Raw genomic sequence first — 13,567 nt, forward strand, 5'->3', positions numbered from 1 at the left:
CAAGAATTGATAAATTTGTCAAAACACAAAAATTTCAAAATCTATTCTTAAGAATTGATAAATTTGTCAAATCACAAAAATTTTAAAATCCATTCTTTTATCAATTCCATTCTCAAGAATTGACAAATTTTCTTAAAACACAAAAATTTTAAAATCTATTCTTAAGAATTGATAAACTTGTCAAATCACAAAAATTTTAAAATCCATTCTTAACCCTTTGCACTCCATGCATTTTTTGATAAGAGTAGATAGCAATTTCAGTGTACTTTTGCAGTGAAACATTTGAAAATATAAAGATTTGTTAAGAAAGAAAAGATTTTTAATATTTAAGTTGCATTATTTTAGGAGATACGTCTAACAAACAAGACTACCAAGTATCCGAAAATCAGAATTAAACGAGACTGTAACACCCGCATAAATCCATTATTATAGTATTTACATAGTATAAGTCGGTTTATTCAATTCCAACGTCTTCAACGAACACATTCTTCTCGTTCATGTCTACAAACATTGTGTAAATTGAATAAACATAACGTGACTATGCTTCAATCGAATCAATGTTTTATTTGCATTCGACGTAACGAGAGACACTTTACTTTCTAATACGAGCGCATTCCGATTACATAGGTAAATTTTCGTACGTTTCACGGTGTTCGTGGCGGTAACGAGTGAAAGTAAATTGGATGCCGCGTAACATGTGCGCGTTAAAACGATCTCAATGGTATCTGGGACATGTGGGTGGATCGTATTCAATACGAGAGAAGAAAAAAAAGGACAGGGAAAGACAAACTTACAAATTTACTTTTTCTCGTGACCAACCTAGACCTCATTTTTCACAATCTCAATTACCCCTTAACGTCTCGAAAACTCTCTAAATACCATCGAACACCTGTTGCTCTCGAATTTATTCAAATTTTTCAAATTCGATCTACTTCGATACAAATAAAAATTGAAGTTCCTTCCGAACGAAATTCCAATTTCACGTTATTCCAGTTGCACGCAGTTAAAGACACATAACTGGAGACCTCTGTGAGAGAGGATCAACAGCTGTGAGAAATCCCGATGAAAAGGGGAAAAAATCAAAGTGAGCGGGCAACCAGCCTCTCTATCGCCTATACCAGCGATCCTTCGCCCGTAGAAACTCGTTTCTCGCTCACAGCTACTCTAACTAATACCCGTGTTTCTCGTTGTAGTAAAACAACCTCGGTTTCTTCTCTTCCTTACCTAGTTCATACTTCTACCAAGAGATGGTGTATGCTCACTCAATTATGCGATCAATTAATCACTACAGAAAATCGATCGAAACCGTAACTTTGTCACGAACCTCTTTTCTATCTCTCCTAAAGAACGAACATCGCGTACCTGATCGATCCTCCGAAATTGTAAATACACCAACGGTAAGTGTACCTCGATGCAACGTAGAAACTGTTCATAGAATGTGTCACCTGTTGTATACTCTCTCCACTCGGCACCGAGTTCTCACGATGTACAGCACCACCCAGCACGCACGAAATTTCTGTTTCTAGAACTCCGGTTCGGCGCCGCCGATCGACGTCTCGAGCCCTGGCGAGCCGAGATTCTTGACCCTTTACCACGCGCTCGAGTCGGCCAGCATCAGGAACGAACAGTTACAGGGAAACTCGAGCTCGCAGCAGGCCGGCGTGGTCCCCAAGGTAGACTCTAACGCCGCTGTCGCGAATGCCACCGGCGATAAACCTAACAATGACACCACAAGCCCCTCTGTAGCGAGCATCGGCCCGCGGACCCCAGACACCACCGCGAACACTACTCAGGACAGCACACTCACCCCGAGATTAGCCGAGGAAACGGAGAACTCGACCCTAGCCGCGGTAACCGCAGCAGCCCCTGAAACCCCCTCGACCACCGAGCCGGTTCTCACGAGTACAGAATCGTCCTCTAGTACCGAACAACCTTCCACCAGCACAGAATCGCCCTCCAGTACCGAGCAACCTTCCACGAGTACAGAATCGCCCTCCAGTACCGAGCAACCTTCCACGAGTACAGAATCGCCCTCCAGTACCGAGCAACCTTCCACGAGTACAGAATCGCCCTCCAGTACCGAGCAACCTTCCACGAGTACAGAATCGCCCTCCAGTACCGAGCAACCTTCCACAGTTACGACCTCCGCCTCGGAACAAACGTCCACCAACGCCGATTCCACGTCTGTGACGGAACAGACCAGCACAGAGTCGCTTGCGAGAGCTACAGAAGCGACCACGATCGGTAACTTGGAAGACGTTCGAACTTCTTCACGAATAGACAACAGTTCTGCGAGTCAGAGAGTAGTAAGTTCTTCGACTGATGTTCCTACGACTACCAGTTCAACAACTGAAGGTAGCAGCACCGAGATCGACGAGGCTGCAAGGTCTACGACCAGCAGTGACGACGCGCAAAGTACAGAAGCGGCACAGAGGTTAGAAACGTCTTCGCAGAGCTCCGCAGAGGCGACCACTGCTTCGACAACCAGCGTCAGCGACGCTCCAACTGTCGATACGTCCGAGAATCCAGAGAGCAACACTATACCGTTCTCCGACACGACTGCCAGTCAGACGACCGAAGCTAGCTCGACGAACGTTCCTACGACCGAGGCGATGTCGAGTAACATGATCGACGTGGAAACAACTACAGTGATTCCTACGTCGACGATTCGCAATAGGTTGATAGACTTCGCGCAAGATATACTGTCCCGATTGCAAGCGTCTCTGCCGACGACCACGGTACCACCCGGTCAAGATTCCACCACGACGGTGTCCTCCGCGACCGAGATATCGAACGTGATACCGGACTCGAGTAGTAATAATAGCTTGGAGGCTTTGTCACAGTTGAGGGAGGGGACGACGACCGATCGAGGAGATTCGGGAACTACGACCACTTTGTCGTCCGTCGTTACGGATCAGTCGAGAACGACTGAAGATGTGACTACGGAGAGCGCAGTAGGTTTAATTACTACCGCGTCACCTACTCGAGAAGCCGACACGCAGGACGATGTAAACGCATTCACAACCACAACACCAGCAACAGAAACAAGCACACAAGACTCTCAGACAGTATCGAACACTGATCAAACGACGACCGTAGACGATTTTAGCGTAACCACCTCGTCGACAGTTGCCTCTACCAACGATACCCTGCTGTCAGAGTTAATGTCCATTGCCAAGACACTCCTTTCGGAAGAGATAAACGGCACCGAGCAAATTGCACCCGGTCGAAATTCGAACCTCACGTCTAGATTAGGAAATTTCACGAAAAACGATGTGTTGAGCACGACTCAGGCTACCGAGACGTCGTCCGTTAACCCGGGAGTAACCACGGAAAACGTAGAATCGACAACCGCCTCGGTAGCTACGCCAGAGTTTTCTACCCTCTCGGTTGATCCTTCGCTGAACGAGGTGGACTCTACCGACCGAACTACCGCTGTATCTTCGGACAATTCGACAGATACGTCAACTGTTGGAAGTAACGTGTCCGAGAACGAGATACAAAGCGTGGAGGCCACTGAAAGCACGTCGTTAGCTTTAGGATCCCTCGCTGATAACGTAGAATCGACAACTTCCTCGTTTACGACAGAAATCGGGCCACAGGTCACCCTATCAGATAGGACATCGTTCACTACCGACACTAGCCTCGACACAACGACTCAGTCACAGACAACCATCGTCACACAAAGCTCGGAAACGACACCAGCCGTGAATTTCGAGCTAACCACTAACACGTTCGAATTGTCCCAATCTAACACGATCACAACGACAAAGCCTGATACAGCTTCTGAATCAACCACAGAAAGTGTCACCGAATCCGCTGGAACCACTGTGTTATTAACCAATCCCACAACTGTAACAGCACAGCTTGTGACCGACACCAGCACTAATCCAACCACATCTTCCTCTGTAAATACAATCTCCACCACGACATCGGCATCCCTCGAAACGAACACCGAACAAAGCACCACGTCGTCACCCGTGAACCTGGTTGACCGAGCGAATGTTAACGTGGATACTAACCAAACAACGGAGTCCACGACACAATTAGCACTCCTGACCACAGAAACCGTTGGTAACGAAATCCTTCAAGCTACCACAACCGTCACACCGTCAATTACAACCATTACGTCGCTGGATGTCACTGGGTCCACTACTAACCAGTCCCCGCTAACGACGACCACAGAGCCTGTCGTGGAAACCAGTACTAATCCGCCCAGAGAAACGACAACTCTCCCCCAAACAAGCCCGAACCTCGAGAACGATACTCCAATGATTGCCCGTTTCCAGGATACGTCATCGTCAACCGCCCAAGGGACGGCAGGTTCAGGAAACGGCCAAACGACCGAGATCACTACACCCATGATCACAGACACCTCCACGACCAACAACCCGTCATCGTCCCGACAATCCTCCACTTCATCGCCTCCCGACTCTTCCCTCGTCACAACCACTTCATCTTCGGTCGAGACGACGACAGCAACGACCACGACAACGACTGAGACGACGACGACTGCTATAGGACGCGTTCCTGACGGAGTTACGTCGACACCACAGACGCCAACACTGTCGGCGAGATCGGACGTCGTCACTGTTACACCTGTGACGGAAACAACTGTTCCGATACCTGTCACCAGCGACGATATAGCTGATAATCTCGTGTCCACCGAGACGACTACGGAGAGCACGAGCACAGTGTCGACGACTACTGGACAGGCTACGATGAACGACACTACCGAAACTACAACTGTGTCCACGCAAACTACAAGTGGAACAACCGTGCCAACTAGACCGTCTACTATTCAGACAACTACGACGCCTTACGTAGGTCGTTTCGGTACCAGTAGACTGACACCTGCTCCACGCTTCAGCTTGAGCTCTACCACCAGAGCTCCTCTACGAGACTACCTGGTATACGGAATATATCCGAACAAAACTATCGTTCGGAAGCGACCAGAGGACAACCTGATCGACGCTAGGAACGTGAACAGCCCGTACGTGATATTCGGTATCTTCCCGGATGGCAGGCTGGTCCGGAAATTCCCGAATGGAACGATTATACCGGATCCACCTAGGAACCCGGTCGAGGTTGTGTTCTCACTTAGCACTTCCACTACCACTAACAGGCCACCACCCAGACCGTATTATAACCAGGCTAACCAAGGCACTTACAATCAGTATCAAGGCCCGGTATACAGTAATAATGGTAGACCCGTCGCTGAACCGATGAGAAACGTCCAAAGTCCCAGCACCGTTGATCTTGGCCTTACTGGTAACGCGATCGTCGGCCCTAATGGAGGTGGACCCGATAACACGGGGCCACTTGGTACCCCTGCTAGCGTCCCGAGCACCAACGAAATGGTATCTCTTATTCCACCTGTCGATCATCATCATCGATCGCGTTAGACGTTGCGTACGCGCGAGAGATCGATTCGATAGAGAACGGGTCGTCGTGTCTGTTCTATCAATTCACTTGTTACTTGTTCTTTTTATTTTCTGGCTGTTCTTAGAGGATGATTATTGTGTCATTGATGCATAAAATGTTGCGGCAGGATGAAGGATTTTATGTTCTTCTGTTTTGGGATGTAAATGCTCGTCATTTGTAGGATACTTTGCTATTGGGACATTCGATAAGTTTTAGTTGTTTTTTTTTTTTTTTTTTTATTTGTTTTAGAAAGTAGTGTATATAGTTTGGGGAAGTTATTTAGATTGAGGTTTGTATGATTTTTGCTGCAGTTCTTTTCTTGAAATTTCTCAAGTTTCTCAAATTTTTGGAATTTCTCAAATTTCTTAAGTGTCTGGAATTTCTCAAATTTCCGAAATATCTCAAATTTCTTAAGTTTCTGGAATTTCTCAAGTTTCTGGAACTTCTCAAATTTCTGGAATATCTCGAATTTCTGGAACTTCTCAAATTTTAGGTGTAGATAAATATTGTATTAAATTATTGAACGTAACTTTGTAGATAATATTTATTAGTAAAAATATGGGAGACATTATCATTGTACACTAATCTTGTAATATTTATTATTATTTAATATTCACATCGTAACGCATAATCTACAGTTACAAAATTAACGAGTATTTATGTTCTGTTGTCAAATGGATTTATAGTTACAATTTACAAATGTAATTAATTTTCTTTTTCATTTTTTTAATGATATTTATTTTAGTTATTCATTTCATTAGTATATATGTAGATATTTATTTAGATCGTTGCTTTAATAATTTTTATGCTCTCAATGACACATTGTATTTGCTTCCTGTTTAACGCTTTGGTTTTGTTGAAGTAGACTGTTTGGTAGTAGACTAATTTTCCAATTTCTTGTTGATTAATGGTACTATACAGATTATTTTCTTACTGTACAATTTCTTTTTTCTTATCGCGTCTTCGTGGAAGAAAAAGAATTTATCAAATGCCAACTGCAGCGTATTTTCTCGAGATGAAACATTTTAATTTTTTTTTATCGGAGAGATGTACATAGAAATTTCACTGTAAATTTGTAAATAATTGTTGTATGTTTTTCGCATGTTTTTGTTATTTTCATGCACCGCGCACTTTTTGAATTGCACTAAATCTTTAATCAAATTTAAGGTACATTTTGTATCATTACTTTGCCACTATAGAATATTTTTCAATACTTCAGATTTCAATTTTATATTTGAAGTACATACGTCGAGCGTATATTAAAGAGGAAAATGAAAAACAGAGGAAATAAAAAATAATGAAAATGAAACAGAGAGGAATAAACGGTATTCGATAAACTCTTCGGTAAAGGATTCGAGAAATTTTTCATTATCATTCATCATCAATGCTCAACGATCGATTTAGAGTGGCCCATCGAGTATGGTGAAATATTAATCGATTGTTCGTCACTTAAAAAAAAAAAAATGGAATTATTAGGTTGGTGCACGTGAAACGTCTTCTTTTTTTAATGAAATTTTAGGTATATTGTTTTTCTTCAAAAAAATAATTTCCACACGATTTTATACACTTTTCTCAACGATTAATTAACTTCGTTATTTCATATTTATAAAAATCGTTAGTCTTTGAATTTAAAAATTCTTTCAATGCTACTTATACAGTGTCTTCATTTGGGAATAATTTATTTATTAAAAAAATGGTTTAGTGTATAAAAATTTAATATTCTTTATCGTGGATTATTTTCAATAATTTTTCTTTAAATGTTATCATCATTCCTCTTAGTTAGCTCATTTTCATTGAAAGTCATCAATCTTGAATTTTGCACGCCAACGTTGAAGTGTCCCAACATTTACATAATCTTCTTCAAATGCTAAATTTATATTTTCAGCAGTATTCACCGCAATTTTTCCAGGATTAAACTTTTACAAAAAAATTACGCGAATATCCTGATTATTCATCACGTCAGACAACAATGTCCATCCAATTGTGTTATAAATTTTTTTCTTATTCAATACACGTGTACCACAGCAAATTCCTTCTTCTTGACTATTGTGTATAAAAATTTATAAAATTTATGAAATTTAAAATTTAGTAGAGGAAATATTTTAAATAGTAGAGGACAATTTTAGGATTGAAAGTTTAGTAGAGGACAATTTTAGGATTGAAAGTTTAGTAGAGGACAATTTTAGGATTGAAAGTTTAGTAGAGGACAATTTTAGGATTGAAAGTTTAGTAGAGGACAATTTTAGGATTGAAAGTTTAGTAGAGGACAATTTTAGGATTGAAAGTTTAGTAGAGGACAATTTTAGGATTGAAAGTTTAGTAGAGGACAATTTTAGGATTGAAAGTTTAGTAGAGGACAATTTTAGGATTGAGAGTTTAGTAGAGGACAATTTTAGGATTGAAAGTTTAGTAGAGGACAATTTTAGGATTGAAAGTTTAGTAGAGGAAAATTTTAGGATTGAAAGTTTAGCAGAGGACAATTTTAGGATTGAAAGTTTAGTAGAGGACAATTTTAGGATTGAAAGTTTCGTAGAGGACAATTTTAGGATTGAGAGTTTAGTAGAGGACAATTTTAGAATTGAGAGTTTAGTAGAGGACAATTTTAGAATTGAGAGTTTAGTAGAGGACAATTTTAGAATTGAGAGTTTAGTAGAGGACAATTTTAGAATTGAGAGTTTAGTAGAGGACAATTTTAGAATTGAGAGTTTAGTAGAGGACAATTTTAGAATTGAGAGTTTAGTAGAGGACAATTTTAGAATTGAGAGTTTAGTAGAGGACAATTTTAGGATTGAGAGTTTAATAGAGGAAAATTTATGAAATTTATAAAAGTCATAAAATTTTCTGACATCAACCCGCCAATTTCACCTGTAGAAAAATCCAAATTCATTTGCACCAACCTAATACATCGACAATTCTTCCCTAAGAAATAAAAGAATATTCAAAGAGAGACTCGCTGAAGAAAAGCTCGTTACTCCGCTTCTTCTACTTTCGCAAAATATGTACATCAAAACGACCGATTAAACTTTCACCGTTGGACGATCTTACGTATCGTCGTTAAGATGTAACTCCACTTACAAGGCCGTTTAAAAAAACCCCGTACAATTTCGCATTGTTTAGAGCAATGCCATGCAGAATACGCAAATGGGGACAGCGTCGGTGACGCCGATAGTAAGTACCGGTCGACCGCCGACCGTTTCGCAGGGCGGTCGTATCGTCCAAGATCGAGAGAGGGACGAGGCCACCAGGACGAAAGAGGCCGGAGGTCAACGCAGCTCCGTGTACATCGGACAGGTAAGAAAGCAAGAGAGACAGAACATGATTTACAACGACGCCGCGGCTGATTCTTTCAGCGCTGCAACATATCTCTGCAAGGGGGGAAAAAAAAAGAGCAACGTCGAATGTTTCAGGACAAGTTCGTCAATTATTGGACTGATGGAGCTTCCACCGCTAACCCGCGCGTTCTCAGTGTGAATATAAATTCAGTAGCTGTAAGTTAAACGAAGTGCAACAAGTTGTACACATTTTTCTTTCTACTTTTCTTTCTTTTTTTTTTTTTTTTTAAGTTTTCTCGCTATACTTTGAGTTTCGATGCAGAACTTTGTGGTAATTAGAAGAAGATTGCCTTTTCAGTATGAAATTTTAGATATACCATTGCTGGATTCAATTTTGGGTAATTTTTTGAGAATTGAAGAAATTTTGTAAGATTGAGTATTATTAGATATTTCAGAAACAATGAATTTTAACTGAGCAATTTTTAAACATTTTGTAGATAAAGTATTCTTCGAGGGAAATTTTTTTCGATATGAAATATAATTCTTAAATTTAGTTCGTGAATTACAACTTTTCGAAATTTTCGAAATATGCAAATGTTGGATGAAATGTTTGATTTAGAGCGCTGCAAACGAGGGTCTATCACCGACCGTACCATCGTTTGAAAATCTCTTGAACAGTCAGTCAGGAGGTCAAGTCACAGCTCCGCCTGGTTTCCCATGGAGGGATCCTTTGGACCAAATCTTCGGCATTACTACCTCCTCGCCGGTAATAACAGCTTCAGTGGCATCGAACACGCTGGTCTGTATTCACTGGACTCTATCCCTTAAATCACTGCTGTTCGAAATTAGCTGTAGAGCTTAAAAAGCTTCTCTCACCCCATCCTTACTATAATGCTGAAATTTTTATTAATTTCACTTTATGTGTAACCATACTTTCACTTATGTGTAAACAACATGTGTATCATTCTTTTAAAAAAACCACCAAAACATAACTTTTACTCTATTATTAAACTATTTTATCATTCTTTCTTATCGACACTCTGATTTGCATTATTCTCTGTTCCATATATATTCTGTAATATATATTAAAAAATAGTGGAAATACATGGTAATTCTGCAAAAAGGGAATCACATGTTGTAACTGAAAAGATTGATCTACTTTATATAAAAAAATTAATAATGTATCCTCTACACTCTTCAAAAGGAGCAATAACAGTAAGAAAATACAAGGGTGATTTGGCTACGCGCATAGAGTCCCAGCTTGCCAAACCTATGGTCGCGGGTTCGATTCCCGCTTGATCCTCAAATTTTTTCCTAGCTTCCTACAATGTTTTAATAAGTAAAAAATATATTAATTTCACTATATTCAATGATTGCTGTAAAATAAATACATTATTAGCACTAAAATTGAATAAATGTTTCCGTTTTTCAGGACGATTCGTCAGGCCCAATCTTGACACGACCGATCAACCCGTTCGTCGAAGTTTTCACTCCATTTTCCAGCGCGATTGGTGTTCCAAGGGGAAATGTGGGAACCATTCCGCCTCGTCCACCAACAACTACAACTGCTGCACCTCCACCAACAACTTCAGCACCCACTACTACAACTACCTCTACGACCACAACAATGGCACCAACTACAACCACAACAATAGCACCAAGAACAACAACCACAACTACAATGGCCCCAACAACCACAACAACAGCGCCCACCACAGTTCCACAACCTACAACAACTGGACAAAGAGCAAATCTTGTACAACAAACAACAACCACTCCGCAACCAACACTAGCTCCAGAAACCACTTCGTTCAACGCGCAACAGAATTTGTTGAACGTACAACAAAATGCTTTCGGTACTACGTTCGACGATTTGGCCTTTCTGAATTCATTGGTAAGTAGATTGTTTGTCACTAAAGTGAGAACACGTTGCATACATATTTTTCTAATTGTTACTTTGATAGATGTGCGAGATATGTTACGTAAAATTGAATCTCCGATAGATATTTCTGACAAATTGATTATTACAGAGATATAATCTACGTACAAATTTATCACACTCTCTTATCGTACAATATTTCTCCCGGTTTCATTCAAATGCACCTTTTTCATTCGCACAGTTGCAGAGTAATTCACGAGATACTACGCAAAAGTCGCTTACGCAAGTCGAGCAGCTCCTAGCGAATAAGGTAAGTGTCTTATCACGTATATATTCTTCCACCTTTCCTCTAGAAAAACCCCATACACTCGTTTAATTAGCATTTTATCAACCAAGATGCGCGCTATTTAAATACGCGCAGTTTTCCATCTGAACCAGTTTCTTTCGTCTTGAAACGTAAAAACAAAATCTACAAAAAAGAAAAGAACCGCGAATTGAAAGGAACTCATCGATATATTCTACTCCAGGATAGACTCCGCGTATATGTAAATGTCTAAATTGCATGGAGACAGTTTATTCGATAATTTATCCCGCTATTACGCACAATGTTGTCGTTTTTGTGAAAAATCCAAAGTACAGGGGAAAAGTACGCGGCTATTATCGAATCAATAACGCGAAAACTGGATGCAATTATCGTTGGATCTGCGACGTGAAAACCGAGAAACAGCTCTGTGTACTTGTGGAACGCTAAAACGATCCTTTCACTCCTTTGCACAACTCCGCGCTACGAACTGTATTCCGTTTCTAATGCGATCGAGCTCTGGAAGCTGCTGCGTTCGTTTCTTTTTCTTCTTTTCTTCTCCTCGACTAAACTCCTTTCTCGTGTTTCTGCACGGCTTCATAAATAAAATCGCAGCGACGCGAGTCACGCGAGAAGAAAAATTCGGTAGATCGGAGATTATCTTTAGTCACGCCCTTCTCAGAGAGACATAATGACGGATCTACGACGATCGCAATCGTATATGATCGACCAGTCACGGTGAATGGACTGGAACAACCTTGCCAACGGCCTTCTCTATTCCGCGCAACAGTTCTCTCCGATATGTCATCTCTCGATAACGCTCCATCGTAGACGGGTAGCTCTGATCCGCGTAAATCTACGGGCATTACTGTAATAGGATTAAACGCGTTTCACGCGTTAGGTCGTGTGAGGTAACGTTCGATATCGAGGGAAGTTGATCGTCTTCCTGAAACAAACGAAAAAGTAGATAATTGTTGGCGAGATGATATTTCGTTCGTTAGGAAGGATTTAGCGTAATAGGATCGTATTTAATAACAGAGGATTTCTGTAAATTGATAGAGTGAACAGAGGAGAGAGAGAGAGAATGTTTTACAGAAGCAATTTAGTTTTTCAGGCTTGATTAATGTTAACGCGCGAGCTTTTTTCCCAGTGGCATTCACTTTGGCATGCTAATCTCAATAGTGCGTTTGAGATTCAATCAATGCGGATAAAACGCCGCGCGTATTTACGAGTATCGAGCTTTTTATATTTTATGTATATACAGGGTGTCTCGATAAGAAGTATTTTTACGAGGAACTTGAATTAAAGTTTTATTAGATAAGAGTGGACTTTACGTGCAAGTAATGTGAAAGCAATTTATAATATTCGTTGTATCGTTAATTGCATCTATTTTTAAGAGGTTTTGTGTGTACTTAAATTTGATGTGATTCCTTTTAATTGTTATTTTTTCGTGTTTTTTTGTTCCAGATCTTGTCATTAGCACTGAGCAATCCGGGACCAACTCGATCGCCAAAAGCCATCAATGTCCAGAACGAATCTCCGAATTCGATCTTCGAACCCTCGACGAGATCTCCTTCGGAGCCTATAGTGATCGATTTATCTCCATCGTCGACCGCGTCTGTGCCCACGTGGAAGTCAGGAGAGCAGCCGACCACCAGTCAAAAATCATTAATAAGCAGTTCGACACCTGAGCAAGTGACCTGGAAACCAGTTACAACCACCACGACGAAGAGAGACGTGGAAATAAGCACAGCTTCTGCGTCTACCACGGAGAGAACAACCCTGATAAGTACTACCAAGGCTCCTGTAACTGTCGCTGCTAGACCAGCTACTACTTCGCGACCTAGAACCACCACTCAAGCACCATTAGGCTTTGCCGGACTTCTGTGGCAAACTCTGTTCGGACCGTCGACTACTCCGAAGCCTGTCAAAGCTAAAACGGTGAAAACCACGCAGAAATCTGTCAACATTACGCCGAAACCAATTCAAATTCCGGTGAAATCAGAGACAACTGTTGGTAGTCCTGGTAGTACGACTGTAAAATCTGTGGATATTTCGAAGATTCGTGTTAATACACCTAAAACGATCGCGAAGAACGAGAAGTCGGCGACTACGCCGATTTCGACATCCACGAGTAAATTGGGGTTGTTGAATAATCCGAGCCCGAGGTCGACCAACGTGGCGACGTCGACTTACTCTCCTGAGGATGATGCTAAGTTCCTGCTTGAGCTCCTGCGCGCTGTTCAACAAGGTGATTGAGATTTTGGGATTGAAGGTTTGGTAGAGGGAAAATTTTGGGATTGAAAATTTTTAGGATTGAAAATTTTGTAGAGGAGAGGTTTTAGAATTGAAAATTTAGCAGAGGAAAGTTTTAGGGTTGAAAATCTAGTAGAGAAAGAATTTTAGGATTGAAAATTTAGCAGAGGAAAATTTTAGGGTTGAAAATCTAGTAGAGAAAGAATTTTAAGATTGAAAGTTTAGTAGAGGAAAATTTTAGGGTTGAAAATCTAGTAGAGAAAGAATTTTAAGATTGAAAGTTTAGTAGAGGAAAATTTTAGGGTTGAAAATCTAGTAGAGAAAGAATTTTAAGATTGAAAGTTTAGTAGAGGAAAATTTTAGGGTTGAAAATCTAGTAGAGAAAGAATTTTAGGATTGAAAATTTAGCAGAGGAAAATTTTAGGATTAAAAATT

The 13,567-nt window shown here is 40.7% G+C and overlaps 1 protein-coding gene across 1 annotated transcript in view; it reads left to right on the top strand.

Moving 5' to 3' along the window:
- Window positions 1–13,567, top strand: part of LOC108576140 (mucin-19-like) — a 78,780-nt gene that overhangs the window by 61,166 nt on the left and 4,047 nt on the right. Inside the window, exons 8-15 of the mRNA XM_017939077.1 lie at window positions 1,527–2,037; window positions 2,137–5,360; window positions 8,542–8,715; window positions 8,832–8,912; window positions 9,316–9,495; window positions 10,129–10,590; window positions 10,817–10,885; window positions 12,344–13,127. Of these exons, the coding sequence (XP_017794566.1) occupies window positions 1,527–2,037; window positions 2,137–5,360; window positions 8,542–8,715; window positions 8,832–8,912; window positions 9,316–9,495; window positions 10,129–10,590; window positions 10,817–10,885; window positions 12,344–13,127 (5,485 nt within the window). The remainder of the gene's footprint in view (window positions 1–1,526; window positions 2,038–2,136; window positions 5,361–8,541; window positions 8,716–8,831; window positions 8,913–9,315; window positions 9,496–10,128; window positions 10,591–10,816; window positions 10,886–12,343; window positions 13,128–13,567) is intronic.

This window comes from Habropoda laboriosa, unplaced genomic scaffold (assembly GCF_001263275.1).
Source record: "Habropoda laboriosa isolate 0110345459 unplaced genomic scaffold, ASM126327v1 scaffold36, whole genome shotgun sequence".
Taxonomy (NCBI): Eukaryota; Metazoa; Arthropoda; class Insecta; order Hymenoptera; family Apidae; genus Habropoda; species Habropoda laboriosa.